The sequence below is a fragment of the Apodemus sylvaticus genome, chromosome 3 (genome assembly GCF_947179515.1).
Source record: "Apodemus sylvaticus chromosome 3, mApoSyl1.1, whole genome shotgun sequence".
Taxonomy (NCBI): Eukaryota; Metazoa; Chordata; class Mammalia; order Rodentia; family Muridae; genus Apodemus; species Apodemus sylvaticus.
Window position 1 is genome coordinate 74,178,553 of NC_067474.1, and position 22,269 is coordinate 74,200,821.

Consider the following 22,269-nt stretch of genomic DNA (forward strand, 5'->3'; position numbering starts at 1 on the left):
TCTCACAGAGGCCTGGCCATGCCTCAGGCCAAGATCTGATCCCTTTGAGCAGACAATCTGGGAGAGTGGTACCCAGCAGAGGAGTGACTTGGCCTAGGTCTCTCAGGAAACTCAAATGACAGAACCAAGGCGAAAGCTTGAGGTGTAGACCGACCCCCCCTCCTAAGATTCTGAGCCTTTGGTACAGGTCTCAGTTTCTAGCCTTGAGCTAAGTAGCTGCGAATGCTCCTTTTCTAGGCTGTTCTAAGGGTCAGAATGCGTTAAGAACTGGAAACAGGGGCTCAAACTGACAGTGTCAGTGATGCTGATACAGAAAGGACTAAGAACAAGACTTTAGGATTTGTGGGTGCTTACTGAGCACCTATGCTGAGTCAGGCCCATGCAGATTGTCCCCAGGCACTGCTGGGATGTGGGGCCTTGGCGTTCGAGCCAGGATGCGATGCTTCTTCACATACAAGGCCGCTGCAGCCTTTGAAGAGGTTGGTCCCACACTAATCTTAGGAGTGGAATGGGGATTTGAACCCTGAGTTCTCCCACCTCCTCACCACCATGACCTGCTGCCCCATCATTTCTCGCTTTCAGAGTGCTCCTGTTCACTAAGCTGCTGCTTAGTGAAATGCGGTTTAGCGCTGGCCCACGGTGCCCTCCTGTGAGCAGAGGTCACCACTGCATGCGGCACACCGCTGTGCTCCAGGCCCTGCCTCCAGGTACCCCACCATAGCATGGCGGGCTTCGGCATTTGACTAGGAGACAGGCATCAACCCCAACTCCCCCGCCCGGTCTCGGTTGCCAGCCTCAGGACCACAGTGTTATCCGTGTCCTTCCCGGGGTCTTCCCGGCATGGCAGAGCGTTTTGATCCCGGTTGATGAACTTAGAATAGGATGGTGCAGGCAGGCCTTATTTGGAGTGGATGCTGGGAAGGACGTGGTTTAGGAGAGTTTCTAGGTATGTGGCTCGGATTTCTGCCCTGCTGTGACCAGTCACTTGGAGCCAGGGCAGGCCTTGCCTGTGACACTACTCACTCTTGCCCTGTATAGTGCCTGCTCCATGGGCACTCGGGAAGCATCCTTGGAAGGAAGAGAAGAAGCAAAAGAGGTCAGGAAAGACTATGATGAGGTAACAGAAAAAGAAGGCATTGAAGGGTGTGTGTGTGTGTGTGTGTGTGTGTGTCCGTATGTCATGGTATATATGTGAGTGCCTTAGGTCCTTTGCCTGTGTGTCCTTGTGAGCCCTTGCTGACAGGCCCTAGGCAGCGCTAGGCTTCCTAGCCAGGCCTCCCCTGTGCTGTCTTTGTGGCTCTGCTTTGGCTCACGAGGTTTGGAACCCCGTCTCCTTCCTACCCTCACCCCCTCGGTTACTCAGCAAATGCCTCCAGAGCCTAGCCACATGCCCAGGCCTGTGCCAGGCACTGGTGCCAAAGACCAACAAGACCCATCCCTGGCCTGGAGGTGCCACGTCTCTGGGGGAGAAACACAGGTGAAGGATCAGGTCAGTCTCTCCCTATCCAGCTCTACCTCAGAGGCTGTGGAAGCTCAGAAGGAGGCAGAGAGGCAGGCAGGGCTCTTAGGGTTGAGGGCGAGAGTGGGATGGGCTGGGACAGGGAACTGTGCTGCAGTTGGAGACCACTCAGGGCACTGGCGGTAGCCACACGTGTAGGGCGGGGCCTGGGTATGTGCAGGAACTAGAATATCACCCCCCAAAACAGTGTCCACTTAGCTCTGGTGGCATCAGGAAGGCGGCATAGAGAGAGCGGGAATGGATCGTGATGACCACGGAGGGATTGGGGACTGTCCGTTGAGCCCCACTGCTCACTGGCCACCACGACTCACTTTTGCTTATATATATTCAGTCACTTCCAGCAACCCTGGGAGGTCAGGACCACTGGCCCCATTCCGAAAATAAACAGACTCAGAGGTCAAGTAACTTGCAAAAGATCAAAAAGCAAACGAGTAGAAGTGAGGAGAGCGGCTTAGGGAAGCTAGGACATGGCCCCATGAGCCCAACGCTGCTGCTCCTCCGCAGGCTGCTCGCTGCTGCTCCTCCGCAGGCTGCTCGCTGCTCTGCTCGCAGAGTGGGACAGGAATTCCTCAGCACACACAGAGCCCTGCCCCGTCAAAGCATGGCACTGTCTCCTGCAGTTCACGCTGTCTCCAACTGCATCTTCGAGTCCCCAATTCTTTGCCTCCCCCATTTCCTCCTCCATAAACCTCTCCAATCCTTGCTGCCTCAGCTCCCACAGCCCCTAGGGCAGGGCTGGGGTGGGTACAGGGGAGAAGCCGGCCTGGTCCTTTGTCCCAGTCTCTCCTCCACAGAGCTGGCACCTCCCAGCCAGGGAGGGATCTTGTTGCTGTCTGGCTCTGGTGCCCAGCACATGGTTGGGTGCTGTAAGCATTTTCTGAGTTCCTCTAGGAGACGGGGGATAGCCAGGGCCTGGTCTTGATAAGCGAGGGAAGGGCATGCCTGACCACTAAGGACGTATAGGCCAGGCCCTGGTATAGATGCCTGGAGCTCTGTATCGAGGACCTTCCAGTGGAGATCTGATGGATGCTCATCGGGTCTTCCAGGATGAGTTTGGATTTGAAGAGGCACTGTGGGGTCCCAGGAGAGATACCACAGGGAAGTGGTAAGTCAGACTTCCATAAGACAGTTTTTCTAGCACAGTACAGAAATTAGCCAGAAGGATCTGGGCAGCCACTGGGAGCCCCACACCACTTGGATCGGGGCTAACGATGTGGCACAGATGCAGAGAGAGTAGAAAGAGTCTTAAAAAAGGAAAATCGATAGGTTCCGTTTTCTAGCACAGTTTTGGGAATTGAGCAGAAGGCGCGGTGTTCCGTTCTGCCCTCTGTCCCCTGTGCTCAGCCTGCCGCTTGCCAGACAGTTGCCTGAGGTTTGAAGAGGGACTATCCTGAGGATTTGGTGACTGGCCTCGGGGTCCGGGGTGGTAGTGAAAGATTCAGATGAGAGGACGGTGTATAAGATTTGGTTTGAGCAACTGATAGTGACACCATACAGGGGTCAGAGGAGTGAAGAACTCAGAATGTATTCCGTCCGGGGCACATGAGGCTGGCGGAGCTTAGTGGGTATCCAGAAGTGGTCTCCCACTCTGCCCCCGACCTGCGCGCCACGTACCCTCCCTCAAGCTTTTGCAAATGTCACGTGGTCCTCCTCTGAGTGAACCTTCCCTGCCTTCTGTGGCTTCAACAAGGACCTCCCAATACCCCACTTCTCCTCGCAGCAGGATGTATTTCTCCTTTACACAGCAGGCGGTAGCTGGTGTTGATCTTGACCTTCGTCAGGTGCTGTCATGGTTCATGTCTTTTCTTCTCTTCCACCCTAAAAGCACAGTTGTGCCCACTGAGCCTGGCTGGGACAGTGCTTGGCTGCAGAGTTCTGTAAGGCTCAGGTAAAAGCAGCTGATAGAATCTAGCCTCGGGAAAGGGGTGGCCTGAAAATGCAGAGGGTGCCCTGGACTGGTAGGGGATGGTCATGAGGGAGGTGCAGGGATAAGAGGAAGGACCTGGAGCAGATCCTGATGGACAGGCGGAGTGGCCTATGACGGAGAGGAGTAGGGTTCAGTGGATCAGTCAGAGGAAATCTTTGGGCAAGTTCCAAGCCCAGCAATGTCAGGGGTAGTCGTAGTTATTATGTACTGGCTACTTACAGCGCCACACAGTACTGAATTCTAGACATATGATAGCTCATTTATTTTACTAGCAATACCATGAGTTGTTCTTAATCCCATATTAAACCTGAAGAAACAGAGGTGCAGTGAGGCTAAGCCCAGGGTACCCAGGTTCAGTGTCCAAGGCTATCACCACTGTGACGTCTGGTCACTATTCTCTCAGGCTTTGACCAGGCTGAAGACCTGGAGGATGGAAGACAAAGGTGTGGAAGACAACAGTGTGGAGGACTGAGCTGGTGGCAGAGGCAGCATTTGGGGCTGTAGGCTCCGTGTCTAAAAGCCAGTCCTAGAGGAGCCAGCTGAGGCTGGATGGGGAAGCTGGGTTTGGGTCAAGTGTCTGAGGTCGGTGGAAGTCAGTGTTGAGCCAGAGGTCTGGGAGCTGGAGACCTAATGGATCCAAAGTCCAGCATAAAAGGGAGGCCTGGAGGGCCACAGCCCGGCAAGAGCTCTGAGGGCCTCTCCTAGGCTTGGACAAGTTCCTGCCTCCACAAGCACTTTCCTGGCCTCTCTGTACCATGGTGGGAAAAAACAGGTAGCCAGAGATCTCATGTATATCACTAAGGACCATAACCCCAGTCTTCTGGCTTTCCAATCAGTGTTCTTTCTGAAATAGTCTGACCTATGTGAGGGCCAACCCAAGACAGAGGCAAACACCAGCACCTCCGCTCCCACCCAGAGCAGGAAGCGGCTTTCGAGGACATATGCTGTGCCTGACATCTGATGGCCTCCATGAATCATCAACACGAGAACCCCAGGTTACCTGTGGGGTCCACAGGGATGGCTCCAGACTCAGCCCCTGCACGGCGCTGAGCAGGTCTCTCCCAGCAGTCTAAGACTACCCGTTCACCTCGTAGCCAGTGGGCGTCTGAGGTCAGCAGCCACTGCTGGTGAGAGCGGGAGCTTCTGGGCATCATCGATGCCACCATTCCCCAGCCTGATCCAAGCTCTGGATTGCATTTGGGAGAGGATTTGATTAGGCCCTGGGCAATGGCTCCATTTAGAGGGCCTGGCTCATTTCCTGTGGCTGCTAGCAGGCGAGACAAGGACAGAATTAACCCTGCTCCAGCCTTGCCAAAGAAATGATAGATAGAGGGATATGGACCTGGAGGGATACAGACCTGGAGGGATACGGACTTAGGGGGGATACGGACCTGGAGAGATACAGTCACTGTCAGGGAGCAACCGCCTGCTATGCTTGGGATCTAAGGCCCTGTCAGAGCAGGCTAGCATCCCTGGGGCACCCTGGATGGATTCTTGCCACCCCAGCCTGTAGCAGCATCTTCCAAATTGTGTGTTCCCCACCACCTGCACTTCCTTTACTAGAGCGTTCAACACGTGGCTTGGCTAACCACTATTTTATTTCTCCCTCGAGGTCTATCTCCTTGTTCCCTGCCACCCCCTCCCCCAGTGCCTTTGAATAAATGAGAGGTGCCCTGCCCCCATGTCTTCCCAGCATTGCCAGAGCTGGTTCTACATAGACACCAATCTATGCTCATGCCATTCTCAGGGCAATCCACCCTGCTGTGTATCCCGAGACCTCTCTCCCTCTTCCCCTTTTTGTATCCCCTCCTGCCATTCCACACTTCTGGGGTTCTTAGTTTGCCCTCAAGCCGCTACCACCCCAGCTAGCTCTCCTAGGAACACTGACCTGACCCAACCTGCCCACAGTGGTCACAGTATGCAGAGATCCTGCCCGGGAGCTTGGCATAGAATGAGGAGTCCTAGGCCCTATCTGCGAAGCACTGACTTGGTGTAGACGGGCCTCAGCATACTCACAGTCTGCTCCCTCTCTTTCCAGACATGTCCCCCACCCCCTACCCCCAGTATATGGGACACCTGGGACAAGGAGGCAGGGGTGTTAATCCTGCATAGAGTCTCAGCTTTTTTAGGTAATTGTCTCATGGCCTCAGGCCTCTTGCTTCCCATCTCTAGAAATGAGACTCCTAATAAGTGGCCATTGTGTCAGTATGTCTCCTGGGCTACACACTGGGAAGAAACTAACCAGAGCCTGTGAGTCCCTCTAGGTTCCTGTAAGGAGATGTTGGGTAGCACAGCCAAAACGTGGCTCCATTGTACCAAAGCCCAAGTCTGAAAGGGTACCGGAGCTCATAACCACCCGGCTGTCTGAAAGCCCTTCAGCTCCGGTGACTTCCTGGGTGACCCCTCAGGGTGGGGCCCGCTGGGACAGGCGCTGCTCCCTCCCCCTCCCCACAGCAGCACTTCCCCTCCTCCCGGTTTTGTTTGCTTTGGCCCCAGACTAGGGCTGGGTTGACAGAGGCAGGCTGACTTGCATTTCTGGTTTGGGACTTGTTGCTGCTCTTCCCCTAAGGGGATAGGGTAGGCTCTGCCAATAGGCACCTGTGGGACAGGTCTAGGCCCTTCCCCTAGGCCCCCAGGAAAGGAGAAATTCACTGGAATCCTCTGTGAGTGTCATTCTGAGCTAGGCCCTAGGGCACCTAGCAGCTGTTTCCTTCCATCTTTTTCCCAGGACAATAAGAGGCAAATGCAGGTCTGGTTATGGCAGAAGTGTGTGTGTGTGTGTGTGTGTGTGTGTGTGTGTGTGTGTAGATATGGGGTACCATGCATGAACTTGCTGAAGGAAAATTTGCTTTCTGATGCAGATATTGCCTGACAGATAGGTGATGAAAGGTTTGGTTCTCAGGCTGAGATTGATAATGGGTTTGGAGCTCGGGATAAGAATTTGGTGATGAGCTTGGTACTCAGGCTGGGATTTGGTGATGGGTTTGCTACTAAGCCTGAGAGTTGGTGATAGTTTTGGTACTCAGGCCAAGATTTGGTGATGGGTTTGCTACTCGGGTGATAGGTTTGGTTTTCAGGTTAAGATCAGTAGCAGATTTACAAAGAATGGAGCGAGATTTGGGCCCTGGCCCCAGCCTAACCTCCAAATCATGCACGGAAACTTTGACAAGTCATTGAGGCTCACTGCTCAGGACCCTCAGACTCCTGTTCCTGGATGATCTCCTTTTCTATTTGGACACAGCCTGGAGAGGCTGAAGCTCAGGCCCCCAGTTTCTTGGCAATCTGGAGCAGGAGGCTTGGCATCCCAGAGGCAAACGTTAATCCTGGGTGTTTGCATCTACAGCTCTGTAGGGATGCTCTGAGTTCAGAATTTCCCTCTAGATCCATCACCATACTTCCAGGCTATAATGCAGTTCCAGGTGTGGCATCCTGCCCAGAGACAGATACAGGACAGATGTCTCTGTTCCTAAAAGCACTGGAAATATATTTTGTAATACTCTTAGGTCACCCCTGTGAAAGGGTCTTTTGACCCCAAGGGGGTCAAGACCCACAAGTTGAGAACCACTGGTCTAAGCTATGGGGATTTAGGTTGACACATGTTAGGATCCGAGGGGTCCCTGAGTAGCCATCTCCTGGGGCCTGGTCATCTCATAGTCCTTGGCTGGTTTCCACTTCCTGTGCCTGGTAGGACATTTCTGTTTTCCTGCACCTAGAAGGGGGAAGAGGGGGGCTCTAACCACAGTGTACTTTCACATCCGCTCTGTTGCTCCCAGGTATCTGTGTGACCTCTGTCCTGTGTGTGCAGCACCCTGAAGCTGTCAGGAACCTGGGATGTCTCACTTCACTCGCAGTGGAGAGGCCTAGCCAGAGCTTCACTGTGCCGCCTACCTTCAGGCACGGCCTTTTAGTCTCTGGGAAACTGGGCAATAAAAAAGGGTTAGGTCATTGCTCTGGGGGCTTAGTGTCCTTGTCCATCAAATGGCCATTGTGATCTCTATAGCAAAAGTCAGAGCTCGTATGCTGGGGTACCTTGTGTTTGGGCTCTGCACCAATGTGCACCGAGCATACTTTCCCACGTGCTAAAGCGTCCCAGGGTGTTTGTGCATATGGTGTCCTATTTCATTAGTTTTGTGTAGATATAGCTGTTTGAAGAATGAAAACTGGGCTCTAAGTAGAACTAGCTGGGCATTCCAAGCACTTGAGTTCAGCCAAGCCTTACCCAGGCCTGAGGCCTGCTTCCTCCTGCGTATGCCTGCAGCATTGGGGGCAGATATGACATTCTCTATGTGCTCTGGACACTAATTCCTCTGAGACAGCAACATCTTACACTCCCGTTAGAGGACAGTGTCTTTCTTTGCAAATGAATCCTACTGTCAGAACCCAGAAAGAATCCCCAGGGCTCCTTCCATTGGGCACAAGGTAGGAACTAATGCTGTTCTTGCCGTTTTCATCATTCATTCATTCATTTTTTTTTTTTGAATATTTGAGGTTCTCACACTAGGTGGATAACCTCTCGGTGAAGTTCCGTGTGCCTGTGATATCTGATCATTCCAGATGTTGAGTAACACTTGAAAGCTCTGGTTCTCATTCAGTTGACTGGTTTCAAATACGTGCTCAACATTTAGAGCAAATTCTTGTTTGACTGATTCACTTGGGCTCTTGTTTTTAATTGTTGGTTCTGGTGTGGTGACCCTCTGGCGAGATTCGAGACTGTTCCATATGCTGACAGTTCCAGCGTGGTGGCTTGGGTTTAGTTCTGGTTCATGAAGGCAGAGACTTCCTGGTGTCCTTTACACACACAGGGAGATGAGGACTTCCCATGCAGAGAGGGTGAGCCTGGGCTGCCGTGGTCCCCACAAATCTCTGAGCCCTCTCTTCCTCTTTGTGCTGCAGATGTTTGAGACAGAGGCCGATGAGAAGGAGATGCCCCTGGTTGAGGGGAAGGGGCCAGGTGCTGAGGAACCCGCACTCAGCAAAGACCCCTCTCCTGGCCAGGAGCTTCCTCCAGGACAAGACCTCCCTCCCAGGAAGGACTCCTTCTCAGGTCAAGAAGCTGCTCCTGGCCCAGAGTCACCATCTAGTGAAGACATAGCAACCTGTCCTAAGCCCCCTCAAAGCCCAGAAACCTCAACAAGCAAGGACTCCCCATCAGGCCAGGGATCCTCTCCAACCACAGAACTCCCATCTTGCCAGGGCCTCCCCGCTGGTCAAGAACCTATTAGCCAGGACCCTCTGCTCAGTCAAGAGCCCCCTGATATCCCAGAATCCTCTGCCTCCGTCCAGAACCATCTACCCTCTCAAGAGTCACCTCCGAGCCAGGGCTCTCCCCCAGAGAAGGCCCTTGCTGAGCAGACCAGCAGCTCCGGGGAGCTAACAGCAGGCACTGCAGCTGCCCCTCCAGCCTCCAGGCCTAACTTTGTGATCCCCGAGGTCCGCCTGGATAGTGCCTACAGCCAGGAGGACGGGGCCCAGGGGGGCAGTTCTGGTGAGGACGAGGATGCAGAAGAGGGAGAGGAGGGGGAAGAAGGCGAGGAAGAGGAGGAGGACGACACCAGCGATGACAACTACGGGGATCGTACTGAGGCCAAGCGCAGCAGCCTGATTGCGACTGGCCAAGGCGCCGAGGGCGGCCTCTCGTTGCGTGTGCAGAACTCGCTGCGGCGCCGGACGCACAGCGAGGGAAGCCTGCTGCAGGAGGCCCGCGGACCCTGCTTTGCCTCTGACACCACCCTAAACTGCTCTGATGGTGAGGGCACCGCATCCACCTGGGCCATCCCTTCACCCCGCACCCTCAAAAAAGAACTGGGTCGCAATGGAGGCTCCATGCACCACCTTTCCCTGTTCTTCACGGGACACAGGAAGGTAAGAAGAAGAATGGGGTGGGGGTGGGGGTGGGGGACGGTTAGAGGGCGGGTCCATGAGATTCAGAGAGCAGTTATAGTGGCTGCCGGAAGGAACCATACTTCCCTGTCCCACCCTTGCTCCTTGACAGACTTTCCGATGAACCTTCTGCCCATTTGGTAGAAGACAAAACTGAGGCCTTAAGGTGCCAAGAGGGAGACCCCACATGACCGGATGTCGTGCTCTCCCTGCTCCATTGCTCTATGCTGAAGGCAGAGAAGGTGTGGCTTAGCTCAGAACATCATGCATTTGGGTTCAAGAGGCCTGAGATAGCAGCAGGGAAGTTAAGCCTCACAGGGCTGAGGAGATGACCCAGTGGGCAGAGCACTTGGCAGGCAAGTGTGAAGACCCGAGTCTGATTCTCCAGAGCCCACATAAAGGCAGATAAGGCAATGCACCTCCATAATCTGAGTATTCTTGTGGCAAGGTGTGGGGGCAGAGCTGTGAGCATGCCCAGAACCTCATAGGTACCGGAAGCAGCAAACGATGAAAGAGACCCTTTCTCAACAAGGTAGAAGGCCAGGCCTGGCACCCAGCCCAGGCTTAGCCTCCAGTCTCCACACACCCCTCCCACTCCCATATTACACTTTAGATCTGGTCCAGGCATGGCCAATTAGCTAGCAACAAATCCAGCATATATATGTTTATTCTAAGAAATTCCCACCAACACACTAATCTGCCAGCAGCTCTGTGCTCTAAAGTATTTTGTGTCCATTTCACAGATGAGAAGTCTGAGGCCCAGAGAACTTCTATAACTTGACCCAGATCACACAGTTTACAAGTGTCTGGACCAGAATTGGAGTCTGACTCCAAGACCAGAGCCCATAAGGACTCTGTTGTTTGCCTTGCACAAATGTTTATAAACATGCAAATCAATGTTTATAGGTTTTCTGCCTCGTGCCAGGCCTGTGTTCAGTACCGAGGCAGAGGCTACGGGAGCAGTGGGGCTGGATCTCAGCTAGGGAGGAATGAGAAAGGGCTTTCTGCGTGGGTTGGGGACTTAGCCTAGCAGAACAAACCACACCGTGGCCTTTAAGTCCGCCAGCCAGTTTAAGCTTAAGTTCTATCCCTTACCTATTGTGTGGCCTTGAGTGAGTCACCAGCTCCTCGGGGACTTGCTTTCCTTCCCTGAAAAGTGGGCCTTAACAGCACTCCTTGTCCCTGAGTGGGTGGAGATGAACCGGAAGAGCCTGGCCCCAGGACGTGATTGACAGCACACTGTGGAAGAAACCCTCAGGGAGCCCTGCATAAGCTCCTTTGCACTGAGGTGCATCTGCGAGGCTAGAGGGTTGTTATGACAACTGTAAAGCAAGGGGATGCTCCGGGACCCAAAAGTTTAGGAGAGACCCTGGGACCTTCCAGGAAACCTAGAAAAAGATGCCCACAGTGGGACCTGTAAGGTCAAATACATTTAGGATAAATGGAGACTAAGCGAAGTGTAGAACATAGGCACTAGGCAGGTGACATATTTACTGCCACTCCCTAGCCAAACCCATGGCAGACATCACTAAACTGATCCCAGCTTACTTAGCTGCCCTGTGGGGACATGGTCTCCAAGCCCTTGCAGCTTTGGAACCACCAACAATACTATAGACCTGGCATTTTCTGCAGGAAGTTGGTCAGGTCTTGCGGACCGTGAACTGTTTTGGGTCTGGACACAAGGACTAAACCCCCAGGGCTTGCAGGTGACTTGGTTTCCTTATCTGTAAGTTCCCAGGGTATGCTCTCACCTTGTGACTTCTCATCCCCAGCCCAGCTCTCTAGAACCAGAATTTCCAGGGCTTGTCCCCAGACCCTGCAGTTTGAACAAACACTCCGAGGATTCTGATACCTGCCTAAGTTTGAAATCCACCATTACCCCTCAGGCCAGTCCTCGAGGCAGCTGCTACAGCCACAAAGGTCAGGCCTGGCTCCCCTTCTCTCGAGGAGGGCGGCTGAGGACCAAGGGCCCAACCACCTACTTTAGGCCTCCACTGCCTGCCTCCCACTAGACCCTGCCCTTCTGGTTCTATTTCTCCCACCATCCTTGCTCTAACACAACTATTTATTGCAGGGAAGTTAACACACACTCATACATGCATCCCAACTTGTCCCTCCGTTCGGGTGACCGTGACTCCAGTTCCTAAGGACAGGTGCCTCACCTGGAGGCCTGGCAGGTCTGTGCCAGGTCCCTCCTGCCTCTGCTTTGTGTTGCCCACGGTCCGGTCTCCACTGTTACCACTTCATTTCTCAGGCTTGTGTGACTGAGCTGCCAGGGCCCCCAGCGGCTGTCCCTAGTGTGTGGGGGCCGCTCTAGAGCACGTGGCTTCCACCCTGCAGGCTCTGAGTAGTTCACTCTCCTTCCCCTTCCTGCCTCCAACTTCAGTCAGAAACCCATCCAGGGCAAGGAAACCGGGACTCAACGAGCCCCTGACGGAGCACCATTCCTCACTAGCAGAGGGTCTTGGGCTAGCCCCTGCCTCCTCCCAGCCTGTGTGCTCTCTCGTGCGGTTATGGTAACTTCTCCTGTTTCAGAGCATGCTGGGAGGCTCACGGAGGTTGATGCAGGGGCTTAAGGCAAGATCTGTCACTCCATTCCCAGTGGGTGACCCCCATGAGTGGTTAGCACATTGCCAAGATGGTGGAAGTGGAGGCGGACAGCTGTCCCGACCTTCATAACCCCATAGCATTGCCAATTCTTTTTTCTGAGGTAGGAGTTCAGAAACCATTGTGTAACTGACCTTGAACTCATAACCGGTTCTCCTGCCTCAGCCTTTCAAGGGCAACAGGCCAAAGCTACCCCTGCCTTGCTGCTGGTCAGTGCTCTTCTCAGTGGGAGGAGCTGAAACTCTTCTGTGAGTCTCGTGGCTCTGCCCCTGGGTCCTCCCTGATCCCAAGTTGATAGGAGCCCCACAGAGGGAGAGGCCTGGTGTATTCTCCTCATGACTCTCCTGGTTTGGGTCTGGCTCCCGAGGTGATGAAGAGAGTCGGCAGCTGTGGAGACAGGCTCAGCTCTGCCTACTCCCCGACCTCGACTGGGAAGTCATCCCGGGATATAGAGAGTTCTAGATCAGACCGTTTAAAAGCCCGGCGCACAACACAGTGATCTTGTAATGATGTGAGAGTCAGGAAGGCCAGGCAGAGTTGCCGTGCTGCTGTGTGACCAAGCTGTGTGGCTCTGAGCACAGGCTACCTGCTACAGGGTGGCAGCCCCATGGTGTGTGGCAGACATCCTGCCCATGTGTCCTGAGCAGAGTCCACTGGGAGCCATGTTTTAGAGCTGCGCACACTACATAGACTGCCCGCTTGGACTTGGTGCCTTCCCAGGCACCCGGGGAGCTCCAGGGAGCTGGGGAAGGATCATTCCTTGGGCCTGGCCGCTGCGTGGAGCCAACCCGGCTCATGGCGCCCTCTGCTGCCAGATCCCTGGAGGCCCAGCTCAGCGAATGCTGGCTCGCTAGGTAAAACTGTGTGAGTGAGCCTAGGAGTCACCGACTTAGATACTTCGGCCTTGTCTGGTTGTTCTTTGACATCGAGGAAACACAAGTGATGGCCCCCTCCTGGCTCTGCTTCCTTCCTGCCCCACTGCAGGGTTGTCATGGTTGTCTTGGACAAGGTCACAAAAGGTCAGATAAAAAGACTCGAAAATACATACCCCTGGTCTCCAGGGTGGAATAACACTTTCTAGGCTTCTATTTAAAAAAAAAAAATCTTAAAGATATTTCCTACATTCAAATTCCCTATATAAATAAGTTTAGTGCACAGACTACTGTTGCCACACGGTCACACAGGACCCAGTTTGGTGGCCACACATGGCCACATGACCCAGGAGTCAGACCAGGACCAAGGGGGGAAACAAGCTGGGGTCCTGCTCATAGGGGAGCCCTCAAACCCTACTTACTGGCCTTTGATGCCAGACCCCAAATTCTCTGTATCTTGCCAGTTCAAAGAGCCCAGGCAATGGGCTGGAGAGATGGCTCAGCAGGTAAGAGCACTGGCTGTTCTTCCAAAGGTCCTGAGTTCAAATCCCAGCAACCACATGGTGGCTCACAACCATCTGTAATGAGATCAGATGCCCTCTTCTGGAGTGTCTGAAGACAGCTACAGTGTACTCACATATAAAAGGAAAGGAAAGGAAAAAGGAAAGGAAAAAGGAAAGGAAAAAGGAAAGGAAAAAGGAAAGAAAAAAGGAAAGAAAAAAGGAAAAAGGAAAAAGGAAAGGAAAGGAAAAGGAAGAAAACAGAGCCCGGGCAAGTTATACTGCTCTGGGCCTCAGTTTCCCCAGCTGCAAACTGGGGAAAATAGTAGCAAATGGTGCTTGGGATTGTAAGGGTTAAATGAGACCATCCATGTCTACAGACTTTAGCACAGTGCCTGGTGCAACATTCAGCAGCACAATGGCTGCTGAATATTGACAACCACCCCTTATCCCCATCCCTGTGTGTCTGTCGACTCACAGCAGCCCTGTGAGGTGGGGTCCAGTTTGAGCCCTCATTTTACCGATGAAGGAAACCGACGTGGCAAGCAGATGGAACACAGCGAAGGTCAATTAGCTAATTTGGGATTGAGCTAGGATTCAAATCCAGGCTGTTTAGAAGCCACACTCTTAATCATGACTGTAATTATAGTGGTAATGACAATAAGAATTATAGTTATTATTCCGGGAGACTGCGAGCTCTCAGTCCCAGAGGTGGCAGGGTGAGGCCAGGCAGGCCCCGGGGATCCCTGCCAGAGTTCAGGGAGGGCCAGTGACTCCCGGTTCACTTCAGCTTTCATCAGGGTGGGGTCATGGAGGAGGGGTAGGGACAGGTGGAAGATGCTGCCCCTTTGCACACTGGGCCCTGGACGGCTTTGGTGCAACTGGAGGAAGAGGATCTTGGGGGTCACACTGGCACCTCCAAAGACCCAGGGCTGTAGCCAGTGTGGATACTGAAGAAGCGCTAGGGTCCAGGAGAATCCTGCCTTCTGGCTCAGGTTTTGGTCTTCCTGGTTGCAGCTCCCTGCCATATTTTAGTGCTAAGGTTTCTTAGTTGCCTGAGAGCTGAGACCCGGGGTCAGAGCTTCCCACTGGGACTGGTCCCTCCTGAAGATGACCCCACCCCACCCCCCCAGTAGTGGAAGGAAGAGCCCATTTCCCAGCAGTGTAGAGACTGGGGGTGGTGGCTGGCGGGAGTGGTCCCCAGGCCCATTGTGTGGGGCTGATAAAGTGCGGAAGTCAAGGTTAGAATGGGAGGAAACCCAGCTCTGTGGGTCCTTTCCCACGGGTGGGGGCTCCGAGCACTGCTGAGGTAGGTTAGCACAACTGCAGCCTGTGTCTCTGTGGGTCAGGCACAGCAGGGTCGGAAAACCTTGGCTGACAAGACTTGTCGGTGACTGGGGACCCACACTTTATCCTGGTGAATCTTCTGACCGTTTTGGCAGGAAACCGACCTTAGGCATCTGCTGTTACCAAAACAAACAAACAAACAAACAAACAATGTCTTCCAAGTTGATAGAAGCAGCACAGATGCTTGGGGCTGGCTCTGCACATGGCGTGGTACCCCTGGGTGCACGTACACGCTCTGGTGTGGCAACTGATTCAGGAAGGAGGCAGTCTTTCCTGACTCTTTCCTTGGAAACAAGTCACCTTGTGCCATTTTGGCACTTGAGTGCTTCGCCCTCTGGTGGACAGTCCCTTGATTTACATAAATGGATTCTGTCACTTAAATGGTTAGGGTTCTTTGGACAAATGACAATGAGCCTCTACTTAGGGACTTTCTAGGAGGATTAATGTGACAGAAGCTAGATGAAGAGTATGAGGCTAGAAGAAGATGGAGGATATCAGGGAGAGGGCCTCTCATGCAGGAGGTACAGTCCGGCAAAGTCAGGGAGCTGGGGCTATAGACTGTAGGCTGTGGTGAGACACAGGGATGAAACTGGAGGCCCTGGATCCAGCACTGAGGACTCCTAGATGCAGTGTCCCAGGCTGCATTTTCTTGGATATATTTATCTGACAAATGCTGACCACGTGAAGGTGATCAGTCTGCCTAAGGCTTCCTATGGGAAACTCAGAGCCAAGCAGAGGAGGGCTCAGACAAACCATTCTGGCTGTGGTGGGGATCTTAAGAGAGATAAAGAGAGCATGAAAGGCTTCCTGGGGGCAGAGGCGTCGGAGCTGCTTGGCTAAGGTGTCTTAATCTGTCTTAAGAAGGAGAGTCACTAAGGACTCTACTGGGTTGGGGCCAAGGAAGGGGCTTCTAGAACAGGTACTGGTCTGGCAATTACTGACGATATAGCAATTGGTTGTACCGGGTCCTATGATAGATTCTCTGCCGTGTGGTGGGGTTTGGATGCTGTCCCAAGAGCCCTAGGGAGTCCAGAATTGCCTTAAGGCAAGGGGATGTTCTCCGTCTCCTTAGATTCCAAGTCCCGAGCTAGCCATTAGGGTCTTGGTTGTAGAAACCGAAGGATGGAGAATCATAAAGGGGCAGTGACCAGCCAAGTCACACAGCAGAAGTCTGTCTGGAGCCCTGCCACCTGACAGCCTGGGCGTCTGAAGTGATACTCTGTTCCCAGTGACAACTGTCTCTCTGCATCCCCACAAACCAGGAAGAAACTGACTGCTTGATCTGGGAGCTCTGTCAGGGATGGAACTCTGGGGCTCACCGGACTGCTTCCAGGCTGCTGGAGCCCTGTGTCCTGAGCTTGGGCAGCAGCCTCTGGGTACCCAGACAACATTGCATCTCTGTTTTCTCTGCAGATGAGTGGGACTGACCTCGCAGATGATGATGAAGCCTCCAGGAAGAGAAAGAGCAAAAACATGTAGGTTGGGAAGATCCTGATTGTCTCCTGGTATCCTTCCCTTCCACCCCAGACTTGGGAGAAGTAAGGGTTGTACCCCAGTCCCCCCACCCCCACCCCCAGACAGATACTAAGGAGCAGTGAGCTATTGAAGACTCAGGATAAACCATCAGCATCTCGAGAGATTATTTTCTCAGAGCTAGGCAGGAACTAAGTATCCCTGGTTCAGCCTAGCCTCTGAGCCAAGCAGTGATCTAGACAAGTCCTTGGCATGCAAAGAGCTGAACTGACAGTTCTCTGGACTTCCTGAAAGCTAACAGTCTCATGCATGGCCAGGAGGGGGCGCTGCTGGCTTAGCTACGTGCTCTGCAAGTCTTTCTGGGCAGCCCAGCCCAGGCTCCCTACCCTTGTGAAGATTTATTTCTGGTGCCAGTTAACGAGGTCTCTGGGTTGTGAGGGATGCCCTCAATAGGCTTCCTCAAACCTTCAGTCTTGAGGCTCCGGAGGAGCAGAGTTACAGGGAGAAGTCTATGGGGCATGCCCCAGAGTGGGGACACATTCCCCCAGAGGGAGGCCACCTTTGCCTCCAGGTTCAGTAGCACCCACAGAGAAGAAGGAATTGAAGCTCAGGGAAGAAGAGTCTTCCCCAGGCATGATGCCTTTAGTGGACCTCTTTGCGAGCACAGAGCTGGGCTGGAGCCCACTGGTCTAGGAACCCATTTTCTCCAGCTTCATGCCCTTGCCAGTTTTATCAACAACCACTGGCTTCTCTCAGACTGCAGCCTGAGACAGTGAAATGCACCAGCAGCAATCCTCTGCATGGACACTTCTGCAGTTTGGGCAGATGGGGACTGGAAGGAGGTATCCTTACAATGTCAGAGCTGCTGCTGCTGGTACCTAGGAGAACTCTAGGTGGTGGTGAAGGGGGATGGGGTGTCCGGAGTTCTGGAACTGCCTCAGACCCACACTCTGTAGCTACCTTTAAAAGCAGGCCTCATCTTTTGAATGTCTGGAGTTCACATTCCTCAAAGCTTAGACAGGACTCTTAGCATCGGATAGGGACACAATAGCCAGTGTTCATTGTGCTGGGTTCTATATGCATTGTGTAAGTGATCTTACTTTGCACACCCTTTTAATGGGCCTCATCCTCTTGTTACAGAAGGAAACAGACTTATGAAGAGGTGTGTTAACTTGTCCAACTTCCATAGCAAAGGAATAGGAGCCAGGAGGAGGCTAGTCTGCTTTGGGGCTCCTATCCTGACCCAGAGAGCCACTGGTCTCTGGACTCCTTGGCTTAAAACCTACTGCAGTAGGGGGTGGGGTGAGGGGTGGGGGATGGGGGACATCTCTGGGCAGCAGTTCCTGAACCCCAGGACAGCTGTGACTGCAGTTTCTTAGGTCCCAGCACCTTTGTGCCTGGCACTGTCCACCCACCCCACCCCAGAGTCCTGAATACCCCAGCAGGTAGCAGGAGTATCATTCTTGTTAGACAAGCAGGAAACTTGACTTTCAGATGGGCTAAGGGGCTGAACTCAGCAGACTTGGGGAGCTTGGGTCTGACTCAGTCTTCAGAGCTGAGCTGCCAACGCCACACATGGTCTCAGAGGCACATTTAGGCTTCAGAAGGAGAAATACCACAAACTATCTAGAAAGTTTAATTATTTAAGTTTCCTTGGCTTTGCAATTGTGATAATGAGTCCTCTTTTGGAATCTTTGATTTCAGAAAGCATTTACATCTCAGAATTACGGAGATCAAAATTAAAAAAAGATTATTCAATCACAAAACTAAATATGTAGATATTAAGCAAACCGTCCAATGATCCGCCTCCCCCCACTCCCCCAAGTTTATAGCATTTACACTTGAGGTTATTCAAGCTTAGAACTACTAAGACTTTTGGGTCCTCTTGCCCTGTCTGATAGCAGTGAGGAGCTTACAGGAGCTGGCCTGGGATCACAGACTAGGGGTGTGAACTAGAACAAGGGGCCTTTAACCCTTTTCTCACCAGCAGCTTCCTGAAGGCTAAAATCTGCCTCTGGGAGGAGCAGCCTGTCTAAAAATGGTTTTTGGCTAAAAATAGCCAGTCCTGCCACCCTGGTGGGCAGAGCCTCTTTCCCTCCCTCTTTCCTGCTCAGCAATTTGCTGACTTGCCCCCCTCGTTGCCATGGTAACAAGGGAGGTGGGTCACAAATAACTGGGTCTGGCTTTCTGCTGGGGGAGGGGGGACTGGCCCCAGGGGCTGTCCTTTGCAAACACATGCCCCTTTCACGCTGCCTCTCAGGGTTGGCCAGCAGGGCTGTTTTCCTCTGCGCCCCCCCCTCTGGTCCCTCCCATTTCCTGGCTCCGCCTGTCTGAATCCCCAGCCGGGCTTGTGCCTGAAGTCCAGTCATCCCGGCCAGGATTCCGGAGACTGAGATAGTGCGCTGGAGCTCCAGCTCTCGGGCGGGCAGTGTGCGTTTACTTCGAAGCCCGGTGGGAGGCAGGAGCTAGAGACCGCTCAGTTCACACCATCCTGAGTCTCAAGGTGGGGGACGCTTCAGAGACGCCCCGAGGCATGTACCTCACACGCAATGGGAACCTGCAGAGGCGGCACACCATGAAGGAGTAGGTGCCCCTCGCTGCAGCCCACGGGTTCCTGCACTCCAAGCTTGCAGGGGTTGTATGGACCAAGCTGATCAACCCTCTTCTCTGCTTCTGTCCCTCCCCACCAGAGCCAAGGACATGAAGAATAAACTGGCTATCTTCAGGCGGCGGAATGAATCTCCCGGGGCCCAGACAGCCAGCAAGACAGACAAGACAACCAAGTCCTTCAAGTAAGTACCCTGTGCATCCTGGTGAACTCAGCTTTTTGAAGAGGAGGACCAGGACCGGGCAGCAGGGTTGGGGAAGGGGCTTTGTCTACTGGATCCTGCTAGAAGGAGATTGGGGGAATCCTGGCGTCCAGCAAGCAACTCCTCCCAGAAGCTGCTGTTCTGGGGAGAAGGCCAGGCAGCAGTGGTGGGAGTTGACGATGGTTAGCTGCCCAGCCCACCGTCCTTACGCGATCTTCCCCTCCTCCAGGCCTACCTCGGAGGAAGCCCTCAAATGGAGCGAGTCCCTGGAAAAGCTGCTACTTCATAAGTGTGAGTAGGGTCAGCCGCTCTGCTCTGTCTCCCCCTTTCCTAATCACCACCGCACCCCTCTTCCCGTAACTCGGCCTAGAGAGCATCCTCCTGAAGTGCCTTGACTGCCTCCTAGTCCCAGAGAGCAGAGAGTTGTTGCAGCAGCAGGGCACACTAAGGCCCTCAGTTTTACCTTTGGGTTGGCTCCTGCCAGCCTCTCCCTGCCTGTGGGAGTTGGCCCTGCCTACCAAAAGGCCGTTGGGACCTGTGCGCTCGGACCTATTCTCAGAACAAGGGCAAACATTTCTATGTACTGAGGGCTCACACTGGGCCAAGTGTGCCTGCCTCCTCTGGGGTAAGGTCCCCTTGGGTCTCCACAGGGCTCCAGGAGAGGGGATTGATAATCTTTATTTTATAGAGGGGGACACTGGGGTGTGGATAGGGGGAAAACCAGGCCAAGGCCCCAACAAGACTTTCACAGGGCTAGGACTGCATCCAAACTCTCCATTTGCTCTCTGGGTGGGAGTGACACTTGCTAAGTTCCCAACATGTCGCCTCTCAAGGCTCTTGGATGGGGTGCATTGTGGGAGGCAAGGAAGACAGCCTCTCACTCCAGCCTGGTCTTCTCCTCACAGATGGCTTAGAAGTGTTCCAGGCCTTCCTTCGCACTGAGTTCAGTGAGGAGAACCTGGAGTTTTGGCTAGCTTGTGAGGATTTCAAGAAGGTCAAGTCACAGTCCAAGATGGCAGCAAAAGCCAAGAAGATCTTTGCTGAATTCATCGCGATCCAGGCTTGCAAGGAGGTAAGACCCCTGGCCCAGGAACCTTTCTGCTGCTAGGAGGCAGCCAACGGCTCAGGAAGGGAAGAGGCCACCAGAGTGACTCTTAGAGTATATGGTCTGCCAGGTGGTTCGATGAATGTTGGTCCATAACAAAAATGGCCTAGTTAGGTATTACGGTGTGCCCGGCACATGCCGAGTTCTTTAAATATGAGCCCCTGTGTTTTAATTTCAAATGACATTCTCCAACAACTCCAAATATTCTCCTTATTTTAGAAAGAGAGTCTGAGCTGGGGCAATAGCTCATTTGGGGCCAAGGGCTTGCTTTGTAAACATAAAGGCCTGAGTTGGATCCCCAGAACCAGTGTAACAAACAGGCCAAGGTTTTTGAGGTGCATAATCCCGTCTGGGGAGACAGGCAGAAGGAGTCCCTCAGGCTCCCTGCTAGCCAGTGTAGCTTCATTGGTGAGGCCCAGGTCTGTGGGAGATCCTGTCTTCACAAGGTAAGGTGGTTGGCCTCTAAGGAAGCGACAGCCATGGCTGTCTTCTGGCCTCCACATGATGCAAGCGTGCACACACACCTCTACACCTATACACACACACACACACACACACACACACACATACACACACACACTCACTCACACAGAAGATGAAAAGGGTCTTAGAGAGCCTGATTGGGAATTGAGAGTCCACTGTGTAGGCGAGCAGGCACAGTACAGTGCTCACAGCTCTCAGCAAAAGCGCCTTCTAGCCCGGATATAGAAAAGCACAGGGGCAGTGTCCCCAGGGGAGTTATCTCAAGGCTGTAAACCTCAGCAGCCTGACCCAAGGAATAGCATGTCCAGGCATCATAAATCCGCCATGCAGCAGCGCTTGACTAATCCAGGTCATCTGGTACAGAAGAGGCTGGAGCGGACCCCTTGGTATCTGGCCTCCAGACAGACAACCCTGACCCTGTCCCTGTGACTCCACAGGTAAACCTGGACTCGTACACACGAGAACACACCAAGGAGAACCTTCAGAGCATCACCCGGGGCTGCTTTGACCTGGCCCAGAAACGTATCTTTGGGCTCATGGAGAAGGACTCTTACCCTCGCTTCCTCCGCTCTGACCTCTACCTGGACCTCATTAACCAGAAGAAGATGAGTCCCCCGCTCTAGGGACCACCAGTATCCATCCAGCTCAGCGTCCACACCAAGCGGAGTAGGCTCCCTGCCCACCCGCCTCCCTCCCCTGTGACGGAGGGGGCAAGTAAGCCCCCAGAGGCTGTGTCTCCAGACAGACAGATGGACATTTGAATTCGAGGCCTGGCCTGAGGGAGACCCAGGCCACTACAGGAAGTAGGAGGACCAGCCGCATCAGGTCCTTAACGCCCTGGTACGAGGGGACCAAGGGCCCTGGCAGGTCAGGGCCCTGGAGGAGCCAGATCAGGAGCTGTGGCTCCCTGCTTTGGAGATTTGGAGACTTCCCGCTGACCAAGTTCCTTTGAGAACTGGCTGGGGTGGGGGCAGGAGGCCCAGGCCTGGGCTCTGGGTCCATCCTGGAGGCTGTTGAGCCTCACAGCTCAGACCTTCCCCCATTGAGTTTTATTTATTTAAACAGTAGTTGAATGCTTGGCACGTGAGCTGTAATAGGAGAGCCCTCACCCTGTCAGTTTTCTTAACTTACAAGTGCAATATCTTACCCAAGGCCTTGTGAAGGCCACCTGTAGGGGTGGTCACCATCCTACAGTTTCAGGGCATTTGCTGGTCCCAGGAACCAGTGGTGGCAGCTGGGCCTTCTAGACTGACAAGGCCTTGGGGGAATGCTACAGAAATCTGGTACCCCACCCCCACCCCCGGGTGCCCAAGAGATCTGGGAAAGCATAGTGCCCTCCGGCCACACAGAAACAAGTACTGAGGCAAATAAAAGGCCTGTGACACTCTCATTGGTCTCTGTGTGTTCCTGATCTCTGGCCTTCATGGGTGCCTGGGTCAGGAGGCCTGGGAGGTGCATGGTCACCCCAATTGATACTTCTTTCTTGCCACCTTCTGCCAACCACTCTGGGGGGTGCCACAGACACAGCCGCCCTGGAGAGGGCTGATTTCCTCGGCTGGGCCACATGCTTCTGGGGGTCTTGGCATCGTCCCTCAGTTTCCAAACGAGGACAGTGAAGCAAGTCAGGTAACTTGGGTAAGGTCCTGAGGCAGCACAGAGCAGAGACAGAGCCTAACGGAAGCCTGATTGGCTTTAAAAGCTGTGTTCCTCTCGGCCCTGTGGTGGCTGCTCAGCGGGTGGCTGCTC

The 22,269-nt window shown here is 53.6% G+C and overlaps 1 protein-coding gene across 8 annotated transcripts in view; it reads left to right on the forward strand.

Moving 5' to 3' along the window:
• The window catches only part of Rgs3 (regulator of G protein signaling 3), a 136,580-nt gene extending 114,667 nt beyond the window's left edge, over nt 1-21,913 (forward strand). For 6 of the 8 annotated variants that reach the window (XM_052176593.1, XM_052176594.1, XM_052176595.1 and 3 more), the window contains 6 exons: nt 8,340-9,308; nt 16,066-16,127; nt 18,816-18,917; nt 19,165-19,226; nt 19,841-20,007; nt 20,961-21,913. In XM_052176593.1, coding sequence (XP_052032553.1) covers nt 8,340-9,308; nt 16,066-16,127; nt 18,816-18,917; nt 19,165-19,226; nt 19,841-20,007; nt 20,961-21,146 — 1,548 coding nt within the window. In that variant the 3' untranslated portion in view covers nt 21,147-21,913. Of the gene's footprint in view, nt 1-8,339; nt 9,309-16,065; nt 16,128-18,425; nt 18,709-18,815; nt 18,918-19,164; nt 19,227-19,840; nt 20,008-20,960 lie in introns of those variants that run through there. The other 2 variants (XM_052176604.1, XM_052176603.1) reach the window with 2 other exon arrangements.
• The last annotated feature ends 356 nt before the right edge of the window (nt 21,914-22,269 follow it).